Source organism: Mirounga leonina, unplaced genomic scaffold, assembly GCF_011800145.1.
Source record: "Mirounga leonina isolate KUSES-001 unplaced genomic scaffold, KU_Mleo_1.0 Mir_171, whole genome shotgun sequence".
NCBI classification, from domain to species: Eukaryota; Metazoa; Chordata; class Mammalia; order Carnivora; family Phocidae; genus Mirounga; species Mirounga leonina.
The window spans coordinates 21555207-21568239 of record NW_023270436.1 but is presented as its reverse complement, the minus strand read 5'-3'; the positions used below and the strand labels follow the sequence as shown (position 1 = coordinate 21568239).

The 13033-nt window shown below is 44.3% G+C and overlaps 1 protein-coding gene across 7 annotated transcripts in view; it reads left to right on the top strand.

Annotated features, from left to right (window-relative positions):
- CHEK2 (checkpoint kinase 2) overlaps positions 1–13033 on the top strand; it is an 84908-nt gene that overhangs the window by 67839 nt on the left and 4036 nt on the right. For all 7 annotated transcript variants that reach the window (XM_035017271.1, XM_035017270.1, XM_035017273.1 and 4 more), the window contains 7 exons: positions 1400–1453; positions 5105–5166; positions 6710–6809; positions 8975–9061; positions 10043–10206; positions 10400–10515; positions 11554–11639. In XM_035017271.1, coding sequence (XP_034873162.1) covers positions 1400–1453; positions 5105–5166; positions 6710–6809; positions 8975–9061; positions 10043–10206; positions 10400–10515; positions 11554–11639 — 669 coding nt within the window. The remainder of the gene's footprint in view (positions 1–1399; positions 1454–5104; positions 5167–6709; positions 6810–8974; positions 9062–10042; positions 10207–10399; positions 10516–11553; positions 11640–13033) is intronic.

The window sequence follows — 13033 nt, the reverse complement described above, 5'->3', positions numbered from 1 at the left end:
TTTGATCATTTGGAATAATTTCTAGTTCTTTGCCCCTCCCGATAACGAAACAGTGAATATCTTAGCATCTATAGATATTTAAAAATCTTAAATTATTTAATAGTCTCTGTATAGTAGCTATTCATTTTATCACGTTTTCTCTAATACACATTTACTGCATTGGTGAAATGTATTGGTCTTTCAACACAGAACCCTACAAAGTAATGTAAAGTGAGATCTCTGATCACCTTTTCCTTTGTGGCCATCTGTTTCTGGCCATTATACTTTAACATTCTTTAAAGAGCTATTCCCCACCCCCCACCACGCCCCAAGGACAATGCCATTCTCACATGGCAAGAGCAGTTTCCTTTCTGTGTTCACTTTGTGGTGGATCCTTTTCCCCGTGATTCTGGATTTGTTTCCGGTTTTGAGGGGGAAGAAAATACCTACCAGATTCTTAATGACTTGGAGCAAATTTGTACTTCTTAATTTCATCTTTCAAATCAGATTGGACTCTTTAAGACCTCTCTATCATCAGAGTACAGCCTGACTTGTTAATGAGTTTAACAGCTTACAGGAAGAGGCAGGCTTTTAAAATTAAACATCTGGGTTTCTTAGCTGAAGTCCATTTTACATAAATATGTAATTCTATATCCTCTTCGCTTTGGAGGGTGTAGCCCGCGAGGCTGAGTAAGTCGATTCATCCTTTTGGAATTGTAGCGGAGAGCAGTTCCAGTCCCCTGATGCTTCCTCTCTTTGTTGTCTCAGTAAATATGTCAGCCTGCAGCAAATTGGTACCTGTGTCTGCTCCATTATTAGAAATTTGGCTTGACATTTTCCTTTTCCAATTTAATTGAATACCTCTTGTCTGTGGTTTGTTTATTGTATCATTTTTATGAGTATAAACAATTCCACAGCCAGAGAGACAGAGCTTACAACCAATATTACATTGTATGTTAACTAACTGGAATTCCAATAAAAACTTAAAAAAAAAAAAAAGGGAGACAGAGCTTACCAGGTAAGTGTGAGAACAGTGGAATCCCACTTGTTTCTGGCTGTGAGAACTGGAACAAGTGGCTTCCTTTCTCTGTGCCTCAGTTACCCCATCTGTGAAATGGGGATAATTATAGAACCCAGTTCACTTCAGGATTATGAGACTTCTGTGAGATGACTCTTTTACATAAAGAGGTTGGCATAGGGCCTGGTCGTTTACTGAATGCTTACTATTTGCCAAGCACTTTGCAGGGTGATTTTTAGGTAACTGATTTAATTCTTTGACCTCTAAGCCTTGAATTGTCTGTATGGGTAGGGCTGGGTATGTGGAACTCAACGCAGCTTTTACTCAACTAAGTTGTAACTAAGCATTTTCTAAATATTGACTATTATTAACAGACTTTAATGTTTTTTTTATTTATCAAAGGATCCAGCTCCCAAGGTTGAAACAGAAATAGAAATTTTGAAAAAACTAAATCATGTAAGTATTGCTATAAAATATGACCGTATTTAAATCCATTTCTCTCAAAATATGGGGGGAATACAAAGTATTTCAGTTTAATAAAGCTAGTATTAACTTGGAGTCCTTAATTGTGTGTGTGTGTTTTGTGTATGTTTATGTGTGGGTACATATGTGTGGGTGTATGTATTTAGCTGGAAAGAGCTTTACCCTGAAATTCTGAGAGGACAATACTGTATATAAAGATTTCATGATTAAATAACTGTGATATTTTGTGAGTTTTTGACCAAAACATGTAAATTTTCTAAGTATTTTATCAACTGGTTATGTTTGGGAAGACAATGCTAATTTGGTAAATTTGGTTAAGTTATACCTGAAGTTTCAGTACCTCTGAATACCTTTTGATGGTGCTGATTTCCATTTATCTCAGTGGGTATAAATAGTTCCTATCTTTTGTCCAATGGTGACTTTTTCTCACTGGAAAGTGAGTCTCTCTTTTAAGAGGTAAGAAGAGAAGTTAGAGTTGTGGACTGATCCCATCTTCCTTTTCATTGTTTTTTCTGTTTCTTCATTAAGTCATGAACCCCCTTGAAGTCATGAGCTAGGTTGGCACTGGAATTGAAACTTGCAGTTAGACCTCCAGTCTGTCCAGCTAAGGATGATCTTATTCTGGTTCTTTTTTTTTTTTTTTTTTTTTGAGGGGGGTAGGGGCAGAGGGGAGAGGGTAAGTGAGAATCTTAAGCAGGCTCCATGCCCAGTGAGGAGCCTGATGCTGGCATTTGATCCATAGCCCTGAGATCATGACCTGAGCCAAAATCAAGAGTGGGATGCTTAACCAGCTGAGCCATCCAGGCGCCTGGATCTTATTCTGGTTCTTAACCTCCAAGCAACGAAAAGATTTTCTTCTGCTTTCTCTCACCTCCTCAAATGCTCCAAACAACTAATAGAAATTAAGAGCAGGATCACCGCCATTGACACAATAGTTAGAACCCAGTGGTTGGATCTTGAACGCAGGAGAATCTGAGTAACCAGCATCCTGGCTTGGCATTCTTCTAATTCACTTGCAACTTCTTCTTCTTCCCTGAATTAGCCTTTTTTCCCCCCAAGGGATCTGGAATCTCTTATTAAAGAGAGGAGCCCTCTAATTTTCTGGGGTGGGGTTGCTTGCTTCAAATATACTTGTAAGATAAACACTCCAAATCCTCAGGGAATTTTTCCTGATGTCAGAGGATCCCCAAACATAACATTTACACAAATCCAATGTCCACTGCAGTCGAGAGGAATTTAGAACCCTCAAAAAAGATCTCTGGCGATTTAGAAAGAAATTGTAAGATTTCTGGGCAATTTACAAGGGCATGTGGAAAGCTCTTGGAAATTAAATATGGGCTTATGAGTGCATTTGGGGGATAATGAGTAGAGCCTGATAGCCCAGCAGAGCCTGGCGCTTGGAGCCAGGCATTGATCCAATCAGTCGTCAGACACTTACTGTGCCAGCCTGTCTTCTAAGGCCCAGGCGGTGGTGAGCACAGATGGATTTGGCCGTCCCTCCCCTCCTATGGTTTCAGCCTAGTGGGGAGACAGACATGGGTTCCCAATCCCATCTCTCTTACCTCCTGGCTCTGAGAAGGTCATTTCACTTTTCAGAGCCTTTGTTTGCTCATCTGTGCAGTGGAAGCAATAAGGATACATACCTTAAAGGTTGGTATAGGAATTCGATGAGATGTGCTCACCAAGCTCTCTGTGTGGAGAACACGCTTGGGGAATGACAGTCATCTGTCATTCCCTAAACTGTTCCCTGTATGGTCTAAGTGGAGGGTGTAGGGTAGTAGCTTCTGGTTCACGAGAGACACCTTCAGCTATGATGCTGCAGCCAATGAATGACCCTAGAGGTGGTGGCGCCTACAGGCTTTTGACTGCTGGGCACCTCCTCGTGCTGCACCAGCTCCCAGACCCATCTGTTCCCAGGTGGGTCCGGCCCTGCTGGATGAAGCCAGGCAGAACCAAACGGCTCTCATTTGTTCCTCTGATCTCCTGTTCCTTTTCCATGCGTGTCTTTTCTTCTGCTTCTCCTTTGATCACATGCGTAGAATCTAGAGAGTCCAATCTTTTTTTTTTTTAAAGATTTTATTTATTTATTTGAGAGAGAGAATGAGAGAGAGAGAGCACATGAGAGGGGGGAGGGTCAGAGGGAGAAGCAGACCCCCCGCTGAGCAGGGAGCCCGATGCGGGACTCGATCCAGGGACTCCAGGATCATGACCTGAGCCGAAGGCAGTCGCTTAACCAACTGAGCCACCCAGGCACCCTAGAGAGTCAAATCTTGCTCAAAGGTTTATACACGGATTGTAACTCTGCAGCCCCCTAATCCTCCCCCACAAACATTTTAGAACTCTTTCATCTGTTTTTTTTTAAACCAGTGTATCTCCATGTTTCTACATAATATGCATAAACTGCTGTCTCCTGGTTTATCACTTTTAGATAGCCTGTTGCCTTCCTGTTACAGTGTATGAGAATTTTAGTACTCTTTTCCTCTTAATATTTAACACTACTATACATATCCAGTGTCTTCATTATTGTGACAATAACAAATGGTCACACAGAGCAAGTACATACTATGATCATAGGTAAGGAGTGGTGGAGCTGGTTTGCTCTCAGCCTTACTCCCATGATTATGTATGCTATGACCAAAATGGGGCTGGCAGGGGTGCCTGGGTGGCTCAGTCGGTTAAGCGTCTGCCTTTGGCTCAGGTCATGATCCCAGGGTTCTGGGATTGAGCCCTACATCGGGCTCCCTGCTCAGCGAGGAGACTGCTCTCCCTTTCCCTCTGCCTGTCGCTCCCCCTGATCGTGCTCTCTCTCTCTCTGTCAAATAAATAAATAAAATCTTTAAAAACAAAACAAAACAAAATGGGGCTGGCAGAGTCTACCCTCAGTGGGTGGTGTTTCTATTATTGCTGTTGATTGTATTAATCTGGGCAGCATATGAATGTCTCCTGTTTGCTGGCTTCTCTGCTGAGTGTTGGTTCTAGAAAGATAACTGAGACTTGACCCATGAAGTGCCTGATGGAAGGAGACCCATGGTGGGTGTTAGTTTCCTTTTTCTGCCCTCCTGGAGCTCACAATCTGGTGGGGAGACAGGCATTGAAGATGCGGCATGAGGCAGCACGGATGAGAACCAATGCAGGGGGCTGTGGGTACATTCCGAGCGTTGCGTTTGAATTGGGGGCCTGATGCCGGAGGCCAGGTGTGTCCAGAGGCTGGATCACCAGGCAGGAGGGTGGCGAGCCAAGTGTGACATTGGGAAAGAACACAGGGAATCTAGGGCAGGCGGGGTATCTTGTGGTCTAGAGAGGATGTACGCTAGTGTTAGGCTCTTCGGGTTCCTTAGGTGTCCTTCAGTACCTGTGTTCTGGGACAGTAAGGAGGAATGCTGGGAAGAGACTGGCCTTCCTTCCATGGTGCCATCCTTGTGTGTGAATCATGAACCCTCCCTCACCAACTTGGTGGGATGGAGGGTTTCTTGGATGTTTTCACTAAGGAGCCAGCTCAGTGCTGCCTTTTCTGCAGTATGAACTTCAAAGTGTCCTGAGGCAGGGGACCAAATGCCCGAGTTCTGCTCCTGTGGTTTTCCTCTTGGGGGAGCCTCTCACTACTTTTCCTCTTTTCCCTCTTAGCCTTGTATCATCAAGATTAAAGACTTTTTTGATGCCGAAGATTATTATATTGTTTTGGAATTGTAAGTAGTAAACTTTTCTATTTGTTTCTATTTAATTGCTTATAAACCACCAAAGAATCTAAGGCTGGGGTGCATTTTTCTCATCCTGGGGACCCTCATCATATGTATGTGTTGGTGGGGCTCTCAAAGTGTGCATGTGGGGTTAGTGTTGATTTTAAAATTCCTCCAGTGTTTCCAAAGGCACATGGATTAGAGGTTCCAGGCCCTGGGTCTGAGGCCTGAGTTTGAATCCCACTCTGCAGGTGACTCCCTGTGAGTTAGTTTACTTCATGTCTCTGAGTCTTATTTTCCTTGTGTTGTGGGGGTGGTAATAATGATACCCCCATGCGCAGAGTCATGAAGATTAAATACTATGAGGGATGGAAAGTGCCTAGCAGAGCCCCTGGCACACGTAGTTGCTCAAACACAGGTGGATATTAATTACTCTGAAACACGTGCCTGGGTGGATCTCTCTGCTCAGGATCGCAGTACTGGGTGGCGCCTGATTATCTTTTTGTTGCTGGTTTACTTGCTGGTCTATTTCAGTAACCACAAAGTCCTGTCTTCTGTGGTGTGGCCCAAACAATTTCCTGCCTCATCCCTGGCAGAGGCCTGTCTTGAGGCTCATTCCTACATAAATATGTAGTGTTTCTGGGAGCGGCTGTTGTCAGGCGGGGCTTTGCTCCTGAGTGGCCCACAGTGCCTAAGCAGGTTGGCCACCAAGATTTTATAGTAAACAGCCTCAGTCATAGTACTAGGAAAGATTGGACGACCCTTGGGATGCTTAAGGGTATATCTGTTGCTGTTTGGACCTACTTAAAACAGTTCAATAATAATACGATAACAGTCACTGAGACTAATGAAGTGCTTACTATGGGCCAGTTCCTGCTCTCAGCACTTCACATGGATTGACTCCTTCACCCTTCATGACAGTCATCCAGGTGACTTACAAGTTACTGATGGGTTACTGTGTTTAGCCCCACTTTACAGAAAAGGAAACTGAAATTCAGAGGGATTGAATAACCCTGCCAAGCAACCACATTGTGTCAACTGCCTTACCTACATTAATTATCTCTTAATTTTTACAACAGCCATCAAGGTGAAGGGGGGGAATTATCCCAATTTTTTGAGGCAGAAACAAGCTCAAAGAGGTGATATAACTTGCCCAAAGTCCCACAGCTGGGATATGAGGGAACTGGGGTTCAGACCCCGCTTGCCTGGTTGCGAGCTTCTGCTTGCTGCTCTCGCCCAGCCACAGAATCCCCTGGGGTGTGTGATAAAAATGCAAACTCGTGGGCTCCACCTCCGGTCCACTGAGTCAGATTCTTAAAAGCTCCCAAGTGTGTCTGGTGCCCACTGCCCACTCCTTCCGTCTTTTCCCTGTTCCTTCGTTTCCAGCGAGGGCCTCTTAACCATGGAGAGGAGACTTGCTACTTCACTGCCCTTAGAAATGGGAGTCCTCTAGAGTGAATAAAAAAGGCAGCTCTTTGCTTGTCTGAAACAGTGTGTCTTGTTGGCGTTATTGTCTTCCGCCCAAGCCCCCTGCTTTGCCTGTGTCTTTCAGGATGGAAGGAGGAGAGCTCTTTGATAGGGTGGTGGGGAATAAGCGCCTGAGAGAAGCTACGTGCAAACTCTATTTTTACCAGATGCTCCTGGCTGTACAGGTAAAGGGTTCCCTCGGTTCCTTTGACGTCCTGCTTGTAGGTGAACTGCTCCCGAAGTCAGGCAGAAAGCGAGGGATGGTGCGTAGAACCCGGAGGGCACAGAGTCTGTCTTGGCAAAAACATCCCCCCCCGCTTTGACTCAGCCGGGAAAGCTTTTGCTGGGAAGCTTAAGCGACAGAAGAGGGGGAGTTACAGAAATAAACAGGGCCCCACTTGTCTTCTCTTTAACTTGGAGGTCTGTCTGAGGGGTACTGATCTCTACTTGGGCTTGAACCTTGTAGAAACCTCCCCCTTACTGGCTGGGGGTTGCGGGGGGGTTGCGGCAGGCGGGCTGGTTGTGACGGATCGCTCTCCCCGCCGCACAGTGACAGGTGGCCCCTTAGGTGCAGCATCCTGTGAACGGCGGCGGCGGGTGGGCAGGCACGTGCGCCGCCTTCTCTCTTCCGAGGAGCAGCTGGTCGGGTCGCACACTGCCTGCTTCCGAACATCACCTTTTCAAACCAAATTCAGCTGTAGCGAGTCCCCGCCAAGATTTCTTCCCTTGAAGACCTACTCCCCGCAGGAAACAGTGATTTGGAAGCAGCTCCCCTGTTGAGTGGGGGTTGAGGGAGATTTTCCTGGGGCTGATTCACCTGGGTTTGCCCTCCCTGGGGGCTTTGACAGGTCTTTCTCCTTTTAACAGTATTTTGGAGGAATTTTTTGCTCCTGGCCCACAGGGGCATCCAGATGAGTTGAAGTCCATTAGCCCCTAACCAGTGCTTTACTCTCTTAATGATTTATTCTCTCCCAATGAGTTGAGTGCAGATCAGTGGATGTGGGAATTTTTTTCCCAAAGAAATGACTTGGTGTATAAAAATGATGAACACACAGACAAACATCAACATTGCATTTCAGACATAGAGATTGTGAAGATGAACTCAGTTTTTGTGTTGAGGAATACGTGAACTCTGGGTATTTAAACATAATTTACAATTAGGTACTTTACAGAGGCCTTTAAAAAATATTCTCAGGGAAAGAATAACCAAATACATTATTTTGATGGAACTTTTATGGTTTACTTTAATAAGGTCTCAAAATACTTTTATCACCCATTTACATTTTTTTTTAATTTTGTGAGAAAGAGAGAAAGAGGGAGAGAGAGAGAGCATGAGCATGAGTGGAGGGGGGGTGGTCAGAGGGAGAAGCAGACTCCCCTCTGAGCAAGGAGCCTGATGCAGGACTTGATCCCAGGACCCTGGGATCATGACCTGAGCAGAAGACAGACACTTAACTGACTGAGCCACCCAGGCTCAGTTTTTACTATTGATATTTTTACTATTTACATTTTTACTATTGAAATTGACACCTTATATTTCTGGCAATGTGAAGGGGTGTTTATTATTTTGAAGAGTGAAATAAATGGTCTATTGTCATAAGTGGCATTTTAATCTTTTTCTTTTCAAGATTTTTTTAAATCTTTTTTTTTAAAGATTTTATTTATTTATTTGAGAGAGAGAATGAGATAGAGAATGAGAGAGAGAGAGAGAGCACAAGGGGGGGAGCGGGAGAGGGAGAAGCAGACTCCCCGCTGAGCAGGGGAGCCCGACGTGGGACTCGATCCCAGGACTCCAGGATCATGACCTGAGCCGAAGGCAGTCACCCAACCAACTGAGCCACCCAGGTGCCCGATTTTTTTAAATCTTTAATCACACCAACGTGGGGCTCGAACTCACAACCCTGAGATCAAGAGTCGAATGCTTTACTGACTGAGCCAGCCAGGTGCCCCTAAAGATTTTCCTGAAAACAAATTTGTGGGGCACCTGGGTAGCTCTGTTGGTTAAGCGCCTGCCTTCAGCTCAGGTCATGGTCCCAGGGTTCTGGGATTGAGCCCTGCGTGGGAGTCTGCATGGGAGCAGGGAGTCTGCTCCTTCTCCCTCCTCCCCGCCCCCTGCTTGTGCTCTCTCTCACTTGCTCACTCTCTCAAATGAATAAATAAAATCTTAAAAGAAAAGAAAAATTTGTAAACTTTAAGCCCTTTACCCAGTAGTTTTCTATGATTTGGGGGAATGTGGTTGTGCGTAACCTGGCTTATGACTTCACCCAGCTATAAGGGTGTGTGTGTGTGTGTGTCTTTACTCACTTACCTACTCCATAAATCCAAGGGTCATGCCTCCCTTTCTGTGTAGTACCTTCACGAAAATGGTATTATACATCGGGACTTAAAGCCAGAGAATGTTCTACTCTCATCTCAAAAAGAGGACTGTCTTATAAAGGTAAGAAATTTATGTTCTCTATGTGGCCACTCCAGTAGATTTCTGTTCATAAACTTATAAAATTCATCAAGTAAAAAGTGGGAGCATAAAAAGGTAGAGAATTTGACCTTTCCACTATTAGCAGTTATTTTAGTGATCAGGCAGTATTGCTCTGATTCAGATTCTAATGAGCATTTATTGAGCTTCACTGTATACAAGCCACTTCTGTTCAGAGAGGAAGGAGGGATCTAGATGGATGAGAGAATCCCATCCCCTTTCTTCCCATGCTTTCTAAGGCAATGTGCTTCCCAAGCCTGGCTTCACTATAGAATCTCCTATTGATTAAAATAAATAAATAAATAAATCATGACACCCAGACTGCATCTCAGAATTTGCTGAAGGTATGAGTATTTTTTCCAAGCTCCTCAAACATTCCAGTGTTGAGATTGGTTGAGAAACTAGGGTCTAAGAAAAACTCTGGATAACTAATTAGGACCGTAGAGTCTGGGTTTGATAAGGGTTATAAACCTTTTGTAAGGTTACAGAGAACCACAGATAAGTTGGAGAGGAAACCTTGAGCTTCCTTGGCCTGGAAATTTTAATTTAAGCAAAATGAAATTTAACTTGCAGTGTTAATGTTAGAGATTCCAGATTAACAGCAGGCATGAACCATATAGGATAGGAACTGATCTAGCCTGCATGCCTTTTAGGACTCGCAAGACTATATTAATCTTTTTTTTTTTTTTTTTAAAGATTTTATTTATTTGACAGAGAGAGACACAGTGAGAGAGGGAACACAAGCAGGGGAGTGGGAGAGGGAGAAGCAGACTTCTGGCGGAGCAGGGAACCTGATGCGGGGCTCAATCCCAGGACCCTGGCTGCGATCATGACCTGAGCTGAAGGCAGACGCTTAACGACTGAGCCACCCAGGCGCCCCAACTATGTTAATCTTTTTATTTTATGATACCATTAAAAATGATTCCCTTTTGTCCTTAATTTTAGATTACTGACTTTGGGCAGTCTAAGATATTGGGGGAGACCTCTCTCATGAGAACCTTATGTGGGACTCCCACCTACCTGGCTCCTGAGGTTCTTAATTCCTTTGGGACTGCTGGATATAACCGAGCTGTGGATTGCTGGAGTTTAGGAGTGATTCTTTTTATCTGGTAAGAAAAGTTTCATTGCTTCAGAGTCTGGTTGGAGATAATTAGGTGAAGTCAGAAACGTGTCCAGGTAGAGAGCTTGTGTTTACATTGGGTGATCTTTTTTGATCATTGATTTAAAGAATAATCTGTATGTCTGAATGCCGCTGAGAATATAATTTGATTTCTTTTCCTTTCTCTCTCTACCAACATTAAGCCTTAGTGGGTATCCACCTTTCTCTGAGCATAAGACTCAAGTGTCTTTGAAGGATCAGATCACCAGTGGAAAATTCAATTTCATTTCTGAAGTCTGGGCAGAGGTCTCAGAAAAGGGTATGGATATGAAAGGGTTAAGAATTTGTGGTTTGCTAAAATGTGTGTATGCTGTGGTGGAAATTTATTTTCACATTCTGTTACATTCCTCCTGTTCTTATTTTCTGTTGTTTGTTTTGCACCTTTTGAGGGGCAAAGGAAGTTAACATAGGCTCCAGAACCAGGGTGACCAAGGCTCATATTTTGGGTCTGCTACTCCTAGCTTTGTGACCTTAGGCAAATTACTTAACCTGTCTGAGTTACCCTTTCCTTTATATGTAAAGGGGGTACAGTAGACCCCTACCTTAAAGGTTTTTTGTGAGGGTAGTTGTAATCTAAGCAAGTGTCTGGTACCTAGTAAGTGTACAAAATAATAAGTAACTTTTTAGTACAAAGTCTCCTTTGGGTAAGCATGTAAGAGCTAAAGTAATTTCTTTGTGTTTTAGAATTTAAAAGTATAACTTTGTACTTCTCAAAAGGAAAAGTAGAAAAGGAAACTGTCAGGTCATATAACATAGATAGGATTCTGTTAAACCTTAGGATGTCAAACCTTAGAATGTCGAAGGAATAATATTGTTGCAATATAAAAGCCAGCCTCCACTTGTTGCTTGCTGTCAAGCTTTCTTTCTGCCAAGCCTGCAGTTCCAAGGAGCCTGTTGCTGGCTGAGAAACTCTCACTGTCAATGCATGGGTCTCGAGAGCCTTGGCCGAGAATCCTGAGCTTCCTAGAACTAGGTAGAAGTTCAGATTTAATTAGTTTGAACTTGAGTCCAGCAACGAGATGGGGAACAGGGAGCGTTGAAGAGGTGGTGATGTGTGAGCAAAGGGAGATGGGGGGCATTGTGGTCATTCCTGGTGTTCTCCGAGAGCTCTGAAGACAGACAGTGAGAGGGACTGCGGGGGAGGGGGTCCCTGCCCCCCACACCTGCTGACTTGCGATGACTTTAGCCTCTCTCTCTTTCTGGATGTTGGCCTGTCATTCTGGCATGCTTTAATTTTGCTGACTTAATGTATCTACCCTTTCCACTATGATTTGATATTTGATTATCATTGTTTTAGCTCTGGACCTTGTTAAGAAGTTGTTGATAGTGGATCCAAAGGTGCGTTTTACGACAGAGGAAGCCCTAAGACACCCGTGGCTTCAGGTGGGTATGGGACAGTGCTTGCTGGCATAAACTATATAGGCAGCTCTTAGCTGTGCCTGAGGGATAAAGGAAGAAGTTGGAAACGTGGCCGCTTTGTTGAGACTGTTTAATGCACCTGCTTTAGAATGAGCTTAGGTGTCTCGGGTATGTTTCTGTGTGTATATGGTTCATGAGTGTAGGTGTGTCTTTGGGTACAACCTTTTCAACTTAACTTGTGGCTCCTGGGATCCCAGGACAGCTCACTTTATGGCCTGTCCTAGTCCCACTTGGGTTCCCCGAGTCTGCAGTTCGGCAGTGGTACTTTGAGAAGTGGTTCTAGCTCGGAACCTCCACCGCCACCCCCACCTGTGCTAGCCTCTTCCCTCAAACAGGTGGGATGGGCTGCATCCCAGCTGTCTTCAGCCTGAAGTCAGGGGAGCCGGGGAAGGAGGAGGAGGAGGGCAGCTTCTCTGGGGGAGGATCTGGTTATTTCTTAAGCCTATGTGATTGGGCATATAGGGTCCCACTTATTCTTGGTGAGTAAACATGCCATTAATGCACCTTTCAAGTCTGTATTATCTATGTGTCCCTGCCAGGGCATTGTGGCTGTTGTTGGATTATACCCTGACCTCATTCTAGCTGCCAGACTTGCAAGTCCTTTGTGGCTTTGCTGGACTGATCTTTGGTTTTAGAACTAGCTACAGCGTGGGGCAGGTTTTCTGATGGATGTCAGGCCTTCTGTTAAGTGCAGTTCCACTCAGCACAGCCATATCCCTTTTTGTTAATTTCCATTTGGTCTGTTTCCTGTGGGGATGGGGAACTTAACCAGCTAGCTTGAGCTAGAGGCTCAAGTACTCTGGGGATTACTAGCCCAGAAACTCATCCAGGCCGTCCAGTCTCAGTATTGTGCTCCTGGGACTCTGGAAGACTGTCCCTATTCTTTCTCTCTTCCAGCCCTCCATACCTAACAGTTATGCTCAGGCCAGCTCAGGTTGAGAACAACAAATCCTTAAAAGAAAAAAAAAAAGTAGATATATTTGTTTGGGTTATTGCCCTGGAAACAGCAGTCTCCCCCCAGAAGAAATCTGTCAGATGATTTAGCACTTAATAGACCACACAGATTTAAAACAGCAGGACCCTGGAGAAAAGGAATTTGGAAACAAGGGTGCCTTTGCATGTGGGGATTTAATTTTGATGAAAAAGAAAAACATGCCTCTTGGCTCTTTTTATGTGCCCTAATAGGGAAACTCTTGGGGCCAGATGTGGACTTAGAGGAGCTGTGCTAGTCTTGGGGAAAAAAAAAATGGAGCTTGCCATTTAGGCCAGGGAACAGGGTTTGTAGCCGCCTGCAATTCACGAACGTGCGTAACCTATTTTTCTTGTTCTGTTTGTCTCAGAAGAAAACTGTTACTAAC